Source organism: Thalassophryne amazonica, chromosome 13, assembly GCF_902500255.1.
Source record: "Thalassophryne amazonica chromosome 13, fThaAma1.1, whole genome shotgun sequence".
Taxonomy (NCBI): Eukaryota; Metazoa; Chordata; class Actinopteri; order Batrachoidiformes; family Batrachoididae; genus Thalassophryne; species Thalassophryne amazonica.
In genome coordinates, this window is record NC_047115.1 from 4826473 (window position 1) to 4844062 (window position 17590).

At 41.3% G+C, this 17590-nt stretch overlaps 1 protein-coding gene across 3 annotated transcripts in view; it reads right to left on the reverse strand.

Moving 5' to 3' along the window:
• The window catches only part of LOC117523944 (cullin-9), a 376653-nt gene that overhangs the window by 27439 nt on the left and 331624 nt on the right, over positions 1-17590 (reverse strand). For all 3 annotated transcript variants that reach the window (XM_034185568.1, XM_034185567.1, XM_034185566.1), the window contains exons 40-42: positions 14909-15019; positions 14709-14826; positions 14279-14412 (exon numbers count right to left, since the gene is read on the reverse strand). In XM_034185568.1, coding sequence (XP_034041459.1) covers positions 14279-14412; positions 14709-14826; positions 14909-15019 — 363 coding nt within the window. The remainder of the gene's footprint in view (positions 1-14278; positions 14413-14708; positions 14827-14908; positions 15020-17590) is intronic.

The window sequence follows — 17590 nt, forward strand, 5'->3', positions numbered from 1 at the left end:
AAATGTTTCTTGTTTAAGTTAGATATAACAAAAGAAAGGTTATTTTGATTTAGTATTTACAATATTTTTGTTAATTATTTATATTCCAAGAAAAAAAATCTTTATTATGTTGAAATAAGGTTAAAAAGAGAGAGAGAAAGCCTGAGAATTTTATGTTAAAGTTAAGGAGATTAAATAAAATGATTTTCATGTAATAACCACTGTGTTGTGCTCTACCTTTGGAGAATCATCAATGCATATGTGTGAGGGGGTACTCGTGGTGTGACAAGAAGGCTTAGGGGGTAATCATGACAAAAAGGTTGGGAAACACTGTTTTAGCAGATCACCAAACTTACTGCATCATCTCTGTTGTGTGCTAGTTCCTCTGAGGTTTGTTCATGAATACATATAAACAAGAGTTCAATTACCTCAATTTTTAGAAATAAAATTTTGCTTTGAAACTCTGAACAGATTATGCATGTAAGAAAAATATTTCTACAGCTGACTCTAGTGTGAATATAACACTGAAGATCAGGTGAACCTTGGTAGCTTCATGATAAGAGCAACATCCGGATAATCTAGGGAGCCTGGTTAATTCCAACTTTTTTTTTTCGGTGTTTCTATGCGTTATTATCACGTATGTGTGATGCCTTGAGTGGTTAAAAGACCATATTGGTAAACAATAAAGGGTTTTTCCTTTTTACAGATTTGAAAGTTGGTACTGTTGCGGACTTTGTCATGAACTTCAATAAAAGAATAACTTCCTACTTGACCAGCAGTGATGTCTATCTCATTCTTGACAGATATTATGAGTACAGCATAAAGTCCACTATGAAAGATGGCAGAGAGACAGGTGTTACTAGGAAGCATCATTTGCTTCGGACAACAAAGCTGCCTGCACAGAAGGTTGTCTTGTCTTCTGTTGAAAACAAGAAACAGTTGATCCATATCCTCTGTGAAGAGCTGACACAAGACAGGATTTTTGATCTTCAGAGTACTAGACCACAAGTTGGTAGTGACTGGGGAGGATCCTTGCCCTGTTGAAATCAGAAATAAAGAAAGAAGGACTCGATTTGATCTTGAAACTCACCAGGAAGAAGCTGATGTCATAATTGTCCAACAAGTGCTGAAGTGTGTCAGGGAGGCCCAGCAAATATCTGTGATTTCATATGATACTGATGTATTTGTTTTGCTACTTCATCACTACCAAATGGCAGGACTGGAACTGCCACTTACCATGGAATCCCCTAGCAAGGAAAGGGCAATACTGGATATCAAGTTGACACTGGCTAAGCATAAGGAAATAGTTAAGAACCTTCTTCCTGCACATGCTATATCAGGATGTGACACAGTGGCATGTTACTTTGGAAATGGACAAGGGAAAGTCATCAAAACCCTGAAAGATGGATATGATCTGTCAGCAGTAGGGAATACGGATGCACCCCTCCAGCAAGTAATTGATCAAGCAACAAGTTTCATCTCAGTGTGTTATGGCACAAGGGACAGCACAGACATGTCTCACACATGACTTCTGATGTGGGGAATAAAGAATGGCAAAGGCCATTCATCTTCACCAAACTTGGTTACTCTTCCACCAACAAGAGAGGCCTTTACAGAAAACGTGAAGCGGGCACATTTTCAGGCAATGTTGTGGCAAAATGTCAATGATGACCCTACAAAATTGGACCCAGAAGCATTTGGTTGGAAGAAGGACACAGACAACAAATCACTGACTCCAATCACTTTACCGGACAACACAAAACCTGCCCCAGACTACTTTTTGGAAATGATCCGATGTGGCTAACATCAAGAGATGTAGCTGTAAACCCTTACCTTGTACAATGTTTTGTGCATGCTTCAAGGTAGGATGCTCAAGACAGCAGCAGCCTGAAGTAGCCATCATGCATAGCATTGTGTTTAACACCATTGTGTTAAATACAATACAATGGTGAACAGGCCAGTAAGGCTAAAAACATACATTATATCCTATTCCAGAAGAGATGGCAGTTTCGACTGTTGGTTACCTGTTGTCTGAAAATCTTGCAGATAGTTTGACAAATTCACTATTGGAAATGGTTGGAAAAGGGTTAATTCATTCAGTTTTGATCAACATTTTATTCAGCACTACTGCAATTTCTGTAAAATTATGTGAATAAATGGCAGAGAAGGAAAACTTGATGCATTTGATATGAGTTTTTACCAAGGAAATGTATGAACTAGGCGTTATGTCATGATTTGACCGTGTTGGGTATAAAGGGGTTAATATCCAGAGTTGCCCAAGGGATATCACCGAGCACCCCCCTGATTCTTATCAAGCTACCCTGAGGCAACAAAAACCAACAGAGAAAAAAACTTTATCCAACAAAACCAGGTTTGACCCCATGACTCCTGGACTATAAACCTTTTTGTTTATGTTAAATACCATTTGGTAAAATCTCAGTTTAGACATGATTATTCCAGCATCTTTGTAATGATTCAGCCAGGTGTAGTGTGCAGTGTCTTCTGGAATGGCAATTCCCAAACTAACAATTCTTAGAAATGAACCATCATTGCACCAAAACATCAATGACAAAATGTTGTTTTTTTTTTTTTTTTTACTGTTGACTCTGCCTGGAATGACAGAAAATTGTGATACAGTCACATAAGTCAAATTGTTTACTGCAACTAAAAGACAAGCAAATACAATCTGTGCAACACAAACTATACAAAAGTTCCATGTGTCTATAGCACTGGGGTGGGGGCACAGGTCACATGCCCCATGCACACATCGCGTGGACAAGCTCGCCCAGCACACCAAGGAATGCCTGATTAAACTCAGCTTCCACCTCTGTTGCTCCATCGAGGATCAGTCGGATGTGTCAATCACAATGAACCCAGTTCAGCTTCAACTCAGGATAGACAGATTCTCCCACTGGAACAGGCTCCCTTTTCTCTTGCCTGGACAATAATGAAGGTAGAAATGGGAAGTGATTAACAAAAGCAAGTTAAAAAAATATATATTTATACACTCAACAAAAATATAAACGCAACACTTTTGGTTTTGCTCCCATTTTGTATGAGATGAACTCAAAGATCTAAAACTTTTTCCACATATACAATATTACCATTTCTCTCAAATATTGTTCACAAACCAGTCTAAATCTGTGATAGTGAGCACTTCTCCTTTGTTGAGATAATCCATCCCACCTCACAGGTGTGCCATATCAAGATGCTGATTAGACACCATGATTAGTGCACAGGTGTGCCTTAGACTGCCCACAATAAAAGGCCACTCTGAAAGGTGCAGTTTTATCACACAGCACAATGCCACAGATGTCGCAAGATTTGAAGGAGCGTGCAATTGGCATGGTGACAGCAGGAATGTCAACCAGAACTGTTGCTCGTGTATTGAATGTTCATTTCTCTACCATAAGCCGTCTCCAAAGGTGTTTCAGAGAATTTGGCAGTACATCCAACCAGCCTCACAACCGCAGACCACGTGTAACCACACCAGCCCAGGACCTCCACATCCAGCATGTTCACCTCCAAGATCATCTGAGACCAGCCACTCGGACAGTTGCTGGAACAATCGGTTTGCATAACCAAAGAACTTCTGCACAAACTGTCAGAAACTGTCTCAGGGAAGCTCATCTGCATGCTTGTCTTCCTCATCGGGGTCTCCACCTGACTCCAGTTCATCGTCGTAACCGATTTGAGTGGGCAAATGCTCACATTCGCTGCCGTTTGGCACATTGGAGAGCTGTTCTCTTCATGGATGATGCGAAGGAGATGTGTTGCACTGCATGAGGCAAATGGTGGTCACACCAGATACTGACTGGTATCCCCCCCCAATAAAACAAAACTGCACCTTTCAGAGTGGCCTTTTATTGTGGACAGTCTAAGGCACACCTGTGCACTAATCATGGTGTCTAATCAGCATCGTGGTATGGCACACCTGTGAGGTGGGATGGATTATCTCAGCAAAGGAGAAGTGCTAACTATCACAGATTTAGACTGGTTTGTGAACAGTATTTGAGGGAAATGGTAATATTGTGTATGTGGAAAAAGTTTTAGATCGTTGAGTTAATCTCATACAAAATGGGAGCAAAACCAAAAGTGTTGCGTTTATATTTTTGTTGAGTATGCATACATACACACAGGGTGCCCCCCCCCCAAAAAAAAGTTATGTTCTTTCAAAATTATGCTCCAACAAATCAGATCATTTGGAGCATAATGTTGAAAGAACATTTGTGGATGTTCATTCAGTTGTTTAATTTTGTAGAAAAAAAGCAGATCACAGACATGACACAAAACTAAAGTCATTTCAAATGGCAACTTTCTGGCTTTAAGAAACACTATAAGAAATCAAGAAAAAAAGATTGTGGCAGTCAGTAACGGTTACTTTTTTAGACCAAGCAGAGGAAAAAAATATGGAATCACTCAATTCTGAGGAAAAAATTATGGAATCACCCTGTAAATTTTCATCCCCAAAACTAACACCTGCATCAAATCAGATCTGCCCGTTAGTCTGCATCTAAAAAGGAGTGATCACACCTTGGAGAGCTGTTGCACCAAGTGGACTGACATGAATCATGGCTCCAACACGAGAGATGTCAATTGAAACAAAGGAGAGGATTATCAAACTCTTAAAAGAGGGTAAATCATCATGCAATGTTGCAAAAGATGTTGGTTGTTCACAGTCAGCTGTGTCTAAACTCTGGACCAAATACAAACAACATGGGAAGGTTGTTAAAGGCAAACATACTGGTAGACCAAGGAAGATATCAAAGCGTCAAGACAGAAAACTTAAAGCAATATGTCTCAAAAATCGAAAAATGTACAACAAAACAAATGAGGAACGAATGGGAGGAAACTGGAGTCAACGTCTGTGACCGAACTGTAAGAAACCGCCTAAAGGAAATGGGATTTACATACAGAAAAGCTAAACGAAAGCCATCATTAACACCTAAACAGAAAAAAACAAGGTTACAATGGGCTAAGGAAAAGCAATTGTGGACTGTGGATGACTGGATGAAAGTCATATTCAGTGATGAATCTCGAATCTGCATTGGGCAAGGTGATGATGCTGGAACTTTTGTTTGGTGCGGTTCCAATGAGATTTATAAAGATGACTGCCTGAAGAGAACATGTAAATTTCCACAGTCATTGATGATATGGGGCTGCATGTCAGGTAAAGGCACTGGGGAGATGGCTGTCATTACATCATCAATAAATGCACAAGTTTATGATGATATTTTGGACAATTGAAAGGATGTTTGGGGATGATGAAATCATTTTTCAAGATGATAATGCATCTTGCCATAGAGCAAAAACTGCAAAAAATTCCTTGCAAAAAGACACATAGGGTCAATGTCAATGAGCATATCTGATTTGATCAATCAATCAATCAATCAATTTTTTTATATAGCGCCAAATCACAACAAACAGTTGCCCCAAGGCGCTTTATATTGTAAGGCAAGGCCATACAATAATTATGTAAAACCCCAACGGTCAAAACGACCCCCTGTGAGCAAGCACTTGGCTACAGTGGGAAGGAAAAACTCCCTTTTAACAGGAAGAAACCTCCAGCAGAACCAGGCTCAGGGAGGGGCAGTCTTCTGCTGGGACTGGTTGGGGCTGAGGGAGAGAACCAGGAAAAAGACATGCTGTGGAGGGGAGCAGAGATCGATCACTAATGATTAAATGCAGAGTGGTGCATACAGAGCAAAAAGAGAAAGAAACAGTGCATCATGGGAACCCCCCAGCAGTCTACGTCTATAGCAGCATAACTAAGGGATGGTTCAGGGTCACCTGATCCAGCCCTAACTATAAGCTTTAGCAAAAAGGAAAGTTTTAAGCCTAATCTTAAAAGTAGAGAGGGTGTCTGTCTCCCTGATCTGAATTGGGAGCTGGTTCCACAGGAGAGGAGCCTGAAAGCTGAAAGCTCTGCCTCCCATTCTACTCTTACAAACCCTAGGAACTACAAGTAAGCCTGCAGTCTGAGAGCGAAGCACTCTATTGGGGTGATATGGTACTACGAGGTCCCTAAGATAAGATGGGACCTGATTATTCAAAACCTTATAAGTAAGAAGAAGAATTTTAAATTCTATTCTAGAATTAACAGGAAGCCAATGAAGAGAGGCCAATATGGGTGAGATATGCTCTCTCCTTCTAGTCCCCGTCAGTACTCTAGCTGCAGCATTTTGAATTAACTGAAGGCTTTTCAGGGAACTTTTAGGACAACCTGATAATAATGAATTACAATAGTCCAGCCTAGAGGAAATAAATGCATGAATTAGTTTTTCAGCATCACTCTGAGACAAGACCTTTCTGATTTTAGAGATATTGCGTAAATGCAAAAAAGCAGTCTTACATATTTGTTTAATATGCGCTTTGAATGACATATCCTGATCAAAAATGACTCCAAGATTTCTCACAGTATTACTAGAGGTCAGGGTAATGCCATCCAGAGTAAGGATCTGGTTAGACACCATGTTTCTAAGATTTGTGGGGCCAAGTACAATAACTTCAGTTTATCTGAGTTTAAAAGCAGGAAATTAGAGGTCATCCATGTCTTTATGTCTGTAAGACAATCCTGCAGTTTAGCTAATTGGTGTGTGTCCTCTGGCTTCATGGATAGATAAAGCTGGGTATCATCTGCGTAACAATGAAAATTTAAGCAATACCGTCTAATAATACTGCCTAAGGGAAGCATGTATAAAGTGAATAAAATTGGTCCTAGCACAGAACCTTGTGGAACTCCATAATTAACTTTAGTCTGTGAAGAAGATTCCCCATTTACATGAACAAATTGTAATCTATTAGACAAATATGATTCAAACCACCGCAGCGCAGTGCCTTTAATACCTATGGCATGCTCTAATCTCTGTAATAAAATTTTATGGTCAACAGTATCAAAAGCAGCACTGAGGTCTAACAGAACAAGCACAGAGATGAGTCCACTGTCTGAGGCCATAAGAAGATCATTTGTAACCTTCACTAATGCTGTTTCTGTACTATGATGAATTCTAAAACCTGACTGAAACTCTTCAAATAGACCATTCCTCTGCAGATGATCAGTTAGCTGTTTTACAACTACCCTTTCAAGAATTTTTGAGAGAAAAGGAAGGTTGGAGATTGGCCTATAATTAGCTAAGATAGCTGGGTCAAGTGATGGCTTTTTAAGTAATGGTTTAATTACTGCCACCTTAAAAGCCTGTGGTACATAGCCAACTAACAAAGATAGATTGATCATATTTAAGATCGAAGCATTAAATAATGGTAGGGCTTCCTTGAGCAGCCTGGTAGGAATGGGGTCTAATAAACATGTTGATGGTTTGGATGAAGTAACTAATGAAAATAACTCAGACAGAACAATCGGAGAGAAAGAGTCTAACCAAATACCGGCATCACTGAAAGCAGCCAAAGATAACGATACGTCTTTGGGATGGTTATGAGTAATTTTTTCTCTAATAGTTAAAATTTTGTTAGCAAAGAAAGTCATGAAGTCATTACTAGTTAAAGTTAATGGAATACTCAGCTCAATAGAGCTCTGACTCTGTCAGCCTGGCTACAGTGCTGAAAAGAAACCTGGGGTTGTTCTTATTTTCTTCAATTAGTGATGAGTAGAAAGATGTCCTAGCTTTACGGAGGGCTTTTTTATAGAGCAACAGACTCTTTTTCCAGGCTAAGTGAAGATCTTCTAAATTAGTGAGACGCCATTTCCTCTCCAACTTACGGGTTATCTGCTTTAAGCTACGAGTTTGTGAGTTATACCACGGAGTCAGACACTTCTGATTTAAAGCTCTCTTTTCAGAGGAGCTACAGCATCCAAAGTTGTCTTCAATGAGGATGTAAAACTATTGACGAGATACTCTATCTCCCTTACAGAGTTTAGGTAGCTACTCTGCACTGTGTTGGTATATGGCATTAGAGAACATAAAGAAGGAATCATATCCTTAAACCTAGTTACAGCGCTTTCTGAAAGACTTCTAGTGTAATGAAACTTATTCCCCACTGCTGGGTAGTCCATCAGAGTAAATGTAAATGTTATTAAGAAATGATCAGACAGAAGGGAGTTTTCAGGGAATACTGTTAAGTCTTCTATTTCCATACCATAAGTCAGAACAAGATCTAAGATATGATTAAAGTGGTGGGTGGACTCATTTACTTTTTGAGCAAAGCCAATAGAGTCTAATAATAGATTAAATGCAGTGTTGAGGCTGTCATTCTCAGCATCTGTGTGGATGTTAAAATCGCCCACTATAATTATCTTATCTGAGCTAAGCACTAAGTCAGACAAAAGGTCTGAAAATTCACAGAGAAACTCACAGTAACGACCAGGTGGACGATAGATAATAACAAATAAAACTGGTTTTTGGGACTTCCAATTTGGATGGACAAGACTAAGAGACAAGCTTTCAAATGAATTAAAGCTCTGTCTGGGTTTTTGATTAATTAATAAGCTGGAATGGAAGATTGCTGCTAATCCTCCGCCCCGGCCCGTGCTACGAGCATTCTGACAGTTAGTGTGACTCGGGGGTGTTGACTCATTTAAACTAACATATTCATCCTGCTGTAACCAGGTTTCTGTTAGGCAGAATAAATCAATATGTTGATCAATTATTATATCATTTACCAACAGGGACTTAGAAGAGAGAGACCTAATGTTTAATAGACCACATTTAACTGTTTTAGTCTGTGGTGCAGTTGAAGGTGCTATATTATTTTTTCTTTTTGAATTTTTATGCTTAAATAGATTTTTGCTGGTTATTGGTAGTCTGGGAGCAGGCACCGTCTCTACGGGGATGAGGTAATGAGGGGATGGCAGGGGGAGAGAAGCTGCAGAGAGGTGTGTAAGACTACAACTCTGCTTCCTGGTCCCAACCCTGGATAGTCACGGTTTGGAGGATTTAAGAAAATTGGCCAGATTTCTAGAAATGAGAGCTGCTCCATCCAAAGTGGGATGGATGCCGTCTCTCCTAACAAGACCAGGTTTTCCCCAGAAGCTTTGCCAATTATCTATGAAGCCCACCTCATTTTTTGGACACCACTCAGACAGCCAGCAATTCAAGGAGAACATGCGGCTAAACATGTCACTCCCGGTCCGATTGGGGAGGGGCCCAGAGAAAACTACAGAGTCCGACATTGTTTTTGCAAAGTTACACACCGATTTAATGTTAATTTTAGTGACCTCCGATTGGCGTAACCGGGTGTCATTACTGCCGACGTGAATTACAATCTTACCAAATTTACGCTTAGCCTTAGCCAGCAGTTTCAAATTTCCTTCAATGTCGCCTGCTCTGGCCCCTGGAAGACAATTGACTATGGTTGCAGGTGTCGCTAACTTCACATTTCTCAAAACAGAGTCGCCAATAACCAGAGTTTGATCCTCAGCGGGTGTGTCGTCGAGTGGGAAAAAACGGTTAGAGATGTGAACGGGTTGGCGGTGTACACGGGGCTTCTGTTTAGGGCTACGCTTCCTCCTCACAGTCACCCAGTCAGCCTGCTTTCCCGGCTGCTCGGGATCTGCCAGGGGGGAACTAACGGCGGCTAAGCTACCTTGGTCCGCACCGACTACAGGGGCCTGGCTAGCTGTAGAATTTTCCACGGTGCGGAGCCGAGTCTCCAATTCACCCAGCCTGGCCTCCAAAGCTACGAATAAGCTACACTTATTACAAGTACCGTTACTGCTAAAGGAGGCCGAGGAATAACTAAACATTTCACACCCAGAGCAGAAAAGTGCGGGAGAGACAGGAGAAGCCGCCATGCTAAATCGGCTAAGAGCTAGTAGCTACGCTAAGCTAGCGGATTCCTAAAAACACGCAAAGTGAATAATGTGTAAATAATTTAGAGGTGATTCAGCAGAAGGAGTGCTTTAGTTAAGGCACGTAAAGATTACACTGGGAAACAAATCGTAATCTAGATAACTAGATCAATCTAACTGCGCAGATTAAACAGCTAACAGATACAGAAAAACACCGCTGTGCTCCGGAACAGGAAGTGATACAATACCGCAGTGAGAGCCAACCACCAGTAAAGGCAAGGTGCAGGTGTTAATTTGGGGGATGAAAATTTACAGGGTGATTCCATAATTTTTTCCTCAGAATTGAGTGATTCCATATTTTTTTCCTCTGCTTGGTCTAAAAAAGTAACCGTTACTGACTGCCACAATCTTTTGTCCTGATTTCTTATAGTGTTTCTTAAAGCCAGAAAGTTGCCATTTGAAATGACTTTAGTTTTGTGTCATGTCTGTGATCTGCTTTTTTTCTACAAAATTCAACAACTGAATGAACATCCTCTGAGGCCGGTGATTACATAATTTTTGCCAGGGGTTGTATATATATATATATACACATACACGAGGTCTGTTAGAAAACTATCCGACCTTTTTTTTTTCAAAAACTATATGGATTTGAATCATGTGCGCTTGCATCAGACAAGCTTGAACCTTTGTGCGCATGCGTGAGTTTTTTCACGCCTGTCGGTTGCGTCATTCGCCCGTGAGCAGTGGTCCACCCCCCTCGTCGGATTTTTATTGTTTAGGAATGGCGGAGCGACTGCCGCTTTGTTCCATGAAAATTTTTTCAGAAACTCTGCCAGACAGCCAGATGGAAACCATTTGGAAGATTCAGGTGGCTTTCGGTGAAGATTCTATCAGTATCACACGGATTAACCATTACTTAAAAAGCCATCCCTTGACCCAGCTATCTTAGCTAATTATAGGCCAATCTCCAACCTTCCGTTTCTCTCAAAAATTCTTGAAAGGGTAGTTGTAAAACAGCTAACTGATCATCTGCAGAGGAATGGTCTATTTGAAGAGTTTCAGTCAGGTTTTAGAATTCATCATAGTACAGAAACAGCATTAGTGAAGGTTACAAATGATCTTCTTATGGCCTCAGACAGTGGACTCATCTCTGTGCTTGTCCTGTTCGACCTCAGTGCTGCTTTTGATACTGTTGACCATTACATTTTATTACAGAGATTAGAGCATGCCATAGGTATTAAAGGCACTGCGCTGCAGTGGTTTGAATCATATTTATCTAATAGATTACAATTTGTTCATGTAAATGGGGAGTCTTCTTCACAGACTAAGGTTAATTATGGAGTTCCACAAGGTTCTGTGCTAGGACCAATTTTATTCACTTTATACATGCTTCCCTTAGGCAGTATTATTAGACAGCATAAATTTTCATTGTTACGCAGATGATACCCAGCTTTATCTATCCATGAAGCCAGAGGACACACACCAATTAGCTAAACTGCAGGATTTTCTTACAGACATAAAGACATGGATGACCTCTAATTTCCTGCTTTTAAACTCAGATAAAACTGAAGTTATTGTACTTGGCCCCACAAATCTTAGAAACATGGTGTCTAACCAGATCCTTACTCTGGATGGCATTACCCTGACCTCTAGTAATACTGTGAGAAATCTTGGAGTCATTTTTGATCAGGATATGTCATTCAATGCGCATATTAAACAAATATGTAGGACTGCTTTTTTGCATTTGCGCAATATCTCTAAAATTAGAAAGGTCTTGTCTCAGAGTGATGCTGAAAAACTAATTCATGCATTTATTTCCTCTAGGCTGGACTATTGTAATTCATTATTATCAGGTTGTCCTAAAAGTTCCCTGAAAAGCCTTCAGTTAATTCAAAATGCTGCAGCTAGAGTACTGACAGGGACTAGAAGGAGAGAGCATATTTCACCCATATTGGCCTCTCTTCATTGGCTTCCTGTTAATTCTAGAATAGAATTTAAAATTCTTCTTCTTACTTATAAGGTTTTGAATAATCAGGTCCCATCTTATCTTAGGGACCTCATTGTACCATATCACCCCAATAGAGCGCTTCGCTCTCAGACTGCAGGCTTACTTGTAGTTCCTAGGGTTTGTAAGCGTAGAATGGGAGGCAGAACCTTCAGCTTTCAGGCTCCTCTCCTGTGGAACCAGCTCCCAATTCAGATCAGGGAGACAGACACCCTCTCTACTTTTAAGATTAGGCTTAAAACTTTCCTTTTTGCTAAAGCTTATAGTTAGGGCTGGATCAGGTGACCCTGAACCATCCCTTAGTTATGCTGCTATAGACTTAGACTGCTGGGGGGGTTCCCATGATGCACTGAGTGTTTCTTTCTCTTTTTGCTCTGTATGCACCACTCTGCATTTAATCATTAGTGACTAATTTCTGCTCCCCTCCACAGCATGTCTTTTTCCTGGTTCTCTCCCTCAGCCCCAACCAGTCCCAGCAGAAGGCTGCCCCTCCCTGAGCCTGGTTCTGCTGGAGGTTTCTTCCTGTTAAAAGGAGTTTTTCCTTCCCACTGTCGCCAAGTGCTTGCTCACAGGGGGTCGTTTTGACCGTTGGGGTTTTTCCATAATTACTGTATGGCTTTTGCCTTACAATATAAAGTGCCTTGGGGCAACTGTTTGTTGTGATTTGGCGCTATATAAATAAAATTGATTTGATTTGATTAAGGACCATTAAAACTGGATTAAAAACGGCCCATGGCGGCGGAGGGCGCACTGCGCTCCGAGCGGCCATCGACAGGCTGGAACAAGCAGATCACTAACAAATTTAAGGCGCTGTTGATGCAAGACATCGTGTGACTACCAGAGAAATTTCAGAAGAGGTCGGGATCAGCACTTTATCGGGACATTCCACTCTTAAAGGAGATTTTGTAATGAATCATGGCGCGGCACAGAAAACACCTCCGTGTCGGAAGTCTCACAGGACAAGTTGGAACATGCCCAGCCGTTAAACAATTTCTCGGATACTCACTCGACTGAAAAGCCACAGAAAGCCGTCTGAATCTTACGAATGGTTTCCAACATGGATGTGTTGTTTGTCCCGTGCCATGAGCGGCTGCGTCCCGACGGGCGAATCCGTCCGCACGTCTTTCATTACAAAATCTCCTTTAACAGTGGAATGTGCCAATAAAGTGCTGATCCCGACCTCTTCTGAAACTTCTCTGCTAGTCACACGACATCCTGCATCAACAGAGCCTTAAATTTGTTAGTGATCTGCTCGTTCCAGCCTGTCGATGGCCCCTCGGGGTGCGGTGCGCCCTCCGGCGCTGTGGGCCGTTTTTAATCCAGTTTTAATGGTCCTTAATCCATGTGATACCGATACAATCTTCACCAAAAGCCATCTGAATCTTCCAAATGGTTTCCATCTGGCTTGTTAACTTGTTAACAATCCAACCAAACAACAAACAAATGGACGCAACCGAAAACATAACCTCCTTGGCGGAGGTAACTAAAAGCTACGTGATGTGAGACATTATTCTTACCAGTGATGACACATTGCTGTGTGGTGCTGGATGTTGATACAGATGTTGAAGCTGGTGGTCGAACCCTCCTCACTTATGGAACTGGATTCTTCAACAAGAAATGGCGACGTCCAAAAAAACAAAACAAAACAAAAAAAAACCCATCAGTAATGGCACTAAATTAGTCAGATTTACACGTTTGTTGTCATGCTGACTTTAGGTGTTTGTCAGAAGTTTATACTTTCAAGCGGAGCACGGAGTTAGCTAGCTCGCTAGTTAGCAATCAGCTAGCTCATACATGAGACAACGATGTTACTTTAACAAAAGTTAAGAATCAAAATATCCTTGTTTATTAAAGTGTGCTTCCTATCAATGGGATAAGTCACATAAAGCAGTGCTTTCAAGCAGACTATAGATTATAAAGTCACAAAAACACTTACCATCATCACCTCCAACAAAGCCGTGGCTGAGCCGCGGTCATCCTGCCACCTGTTGCTCACCGGTCGGTGACCGTAAATGGCGTTCCTGTGGTTGAACCGCTTCCAGCCCTTATGCTCCAACTTTCTCTGGCCGTTGTGGTCCTGTAATCCCTTTAAAGCCTTGTCAGCGTGAAAAAAAAAAAAAAAAAAAGAAGCACGGGCGCTGTAACACCGCTGCCAATATTTAAAAATGGCGGGTTTGATGTCGCACTCATGACTCCTCCAGTGATGACATTCTCTGACCAATCAGTGGCCGGCAGCCTTTGACATCACATTTTCGTATTGGCTCGGCTCGCTTGGAACCTCAAGTTTCATTCTATGTATATATGTGCAATGACAACAAAAGCTCTATTATATTCTATTATTCTATTGTATTCTATACTGGATTTAATTTCTGGAAGACTGGTTTCAGAATTGTTTTTCACGTATTTCTAATTGCCTACATTTTCCTTCCAACTCATTTTCATTCATAGGAGGGAACATTGTACAGTATCATATACTGGTACTTAGTTCAGGTGTTTTAAACATTCCATCTGCTGTCAGGTGTGACAAGGGCTGGCTTTGGCCTATTTACCTGTGTGGAGTGTTGCAAGATGGCTAACATGCGCTCCTGGATGCGTCTGATCAGTTCCAGACCAGTGTTGAGGTGTTCAGGTTTCAGCAGCCGGACACATGAAGCCAAATCAGTGCACTGCAGCAGAGTTTCCTCTGGTACACACAGATTATGCAGATGAGGACAAAATTTAGACCCTCGTAGTTTTTGCTTTTTGTGAAATATCTTTATTCCTCTGCGCAAAGTAAAAAAAATATATATTATTGTAGACTGGTTACACTAATTTAACCTGTGTTCATACCTATGCAAAATGGTTACCCCAGTACCAGTGCACAGTAGTTATACTGGTTTTAACCTGGTGGAGGAAGTACTTGCTAAAGTAATCTGGATTATCATAAATGGGCACAGATTTGTGTCTTTAGAGGATTGCAGAGTATTGGTTTTTCCTCACCCAACAGGATCTGTAGAGCATTTGTATTCAGGTCCAGAGCATCAGTCTGCTGCTCCAACACATCAGTCTTTTCGGTCTCCTGGTTGTAATAGCTGTAGACACAGGAATAGGCAAGCACCTGCAAACAAAGACAATGGGCAGTGAATACCTACACATCACCTATGAGTGGACACAGCTGGACCATTCATGTGATGAGTCACCTTCCGAGCCCGAGCAAGCCCTTTACAGGCATCGATGACAAAAGTCAGAGACTTCATCTGCAGAGCCTCGTTGATAGACGACACTTTATTTTCCAGAGACAGGGCAAAGTCCTACGACAGATACCAGGAAAATAACCAGAGTCAGACAAAGTTTATTTTCAGAGAGCATAACAACTTCAACATATGATGCAAATACAGGAAGAGACCAACGAGGGGCAGACACAAGCTGTTTCAAGGTCAAAGGTCAAACTGGGAATGCAATATGCACAGGTAGAAGCCACTGAATATTCAGATCAGGTTTATGAGCTGGCGTGATATGTAAGGGAAAAATGTTTGTACCGTTTTCACATGTAAATACTTCTTGTACTTGATTTTGCTTGGAGCATTGGTCCAGGTGTGCTTCACTTTGATTTGACTGCTTTAATTTCATTAGATGTTAGAATGTGCTGGAACTTAATGGTGATTGGCTGGCTTCAAGAAAGCAAACATACAAAAGGGTCCTGACCAGCAGCACAAAGAGGAGAGGAAGGAGTCGGTGCCAACCTCTGCTGAGTGGTGGAACGTGCTTCATCAGCACTGTGAAACTTGTGTCTAGTTCTGTGGTCTGTCTGGCTCATCAAGGACATGAATGCCTAAGGAACTGTGCCGTGTGTGTGTCAGTGAGTGAGTGAGTGAGTGAGAGTGAGTGAGTGAGTGAGAACGTTTTATGTCCAGTGACAGGCATTGTGATTGTGACGCCCACTATTTGTGTGCTGTGGTCTTTCCTGGTGCTGGGTTGTTCATCCATGTAGCCGCTATCTTCACTTCTGGCTGGACTTTCTGTAAGCTTTAGTATCACTGCCAGTCCTGCGTGGACTGACTGGATCACTTTGTCTGAATCACCAGCTGTATCCACTAGATCAGGGATTTTCAAAGTGTGGGAGAGAAAGACCCCCCCCCCCCCAACACACACACAATTTTAACATCCGCGTGTGTGAAATTGGTCACTGGATCCTTCATCTCTGGACATAAATAAAAATTAGTTTTTCTCAAAAGCATTTCCTTTCAGACATTAATAGCATGAATGTCACTCCATACCTCTGAGCTGAGCTCAGCCGGCTGCAGGTCAACATCAATGTAATTCATAAAGAACTTGTCCATGAGCCAGTCAGGAATTTTGACCTAATCGGTACCACTTAAGGGGAAAAAAACGACACTTAGAATCCAGCATCAGTTTATCATGGCCTACACAAAAATGTGTAGGCCATAGCCATCCTAGGGTGGCAGCTGTACCCAGGTAGGGGTCAATGAAGAATTACACAGAGGTCAAACTTTAAAACTGCTCCAATCATGATGAAAACTATATCACATTATTTGTCTGATCATAACAATTCCAAAAAGGTATAGTTTGGACTATCTATGATGCAATGTTCTGAAGTTATGGGGTAAAAACAGCAAAAAATGTGACAAAGGTCAATTTCAGGGGTCAAAAGTTAAAGTTGCTCCAATTTCAGCAAATGGCTTTGAGAGGGGTTAAGAAGCAGACTTGCCACTTCAGAAAAGCAGCGAAGCAATGAACCAATGAAGCAGTGGGTTGGAGCACTGCTTCGTTGGTTCAAGCTTCAAGAACAGCCGCTGCAGAAGCGGTTGATTACAGACCCGCTGCAGGGTCTGTAATCAATGCAAAGAAATGATCATTTTCCAGATAAAACACCCTCAAAAACAGCCGCTCTGAAGGACCAATAAGGGAATTGTTAAACAAAAAGGCTATTGATGTCGGTGGATTGAATCATATTTTAACAATTCTTGAAAAGTACCCATCCCTTTCACCCCTGGAAGAACTCTGGTACTCCCCAGGGGGGCGCACCTCACAGTTTGAAAACCAGTGTACTAGATGGAGCCTTCCCGAAGACCACGATGTTGCTTGGTCATGGGCAGAGGTGGATTGGGCCTTTTCCTGGTGGGCTGAGCAATAAATGGGCTGATGGCTGCCCAGTTGTTTTTTCCTTTTTGTTTTTTTTTAAATAATTGTATCTTTATTTGGAATGGACATGAAAGAGGTTAACAAAGCATCATTACAATAGATAAAAACAATTGGCCTTCCACTTTCATGCATTTTGAGTCCAGAAAATAAGTGACACCATCCTTCAGGCATCTGAATCCACTGAATGCACATTCACAGATCATGAATCAGACTCTGCCCGTCACTTATGATGCCCACTACCCTCTAGTAACCGAGACTTCATCGAACTCATGATAACCACCACCTCGCATCACCAATTTGTCTGGATAAACCCAAACCATATTAGGCTCACAATTCACTTTGAGGAAGCTCTAGTACAGCTTAGTGAAAGATGGAGCAGTTGACGCACACAACTATGTACATAAAGCAATATCACCAGTGAGATCAGGTAAACTCTGCTCTTGTGGGGGCTATAAATAAAATCCAGTCATTCCAAATTTTATAAAAATTTGTCCTTTTGGATACTTTTTTGAGAGGTCAATTTTTCCATTCTAAATATTTGCAGAGTGATTATCATCCAGTCATCGAAGGTGGGCTGGAATGGACGTAACTATCTTCTTGTAAATGCTTTCTTGCGAGCCCCCAAGAGTATTGGCAGAAACTCTCTCTCTACTTTGTTCCAAAAATGGTCATGACCCAAATACAGAACATCAAAGTGCAAAGGTATTTAAAAACTGTGC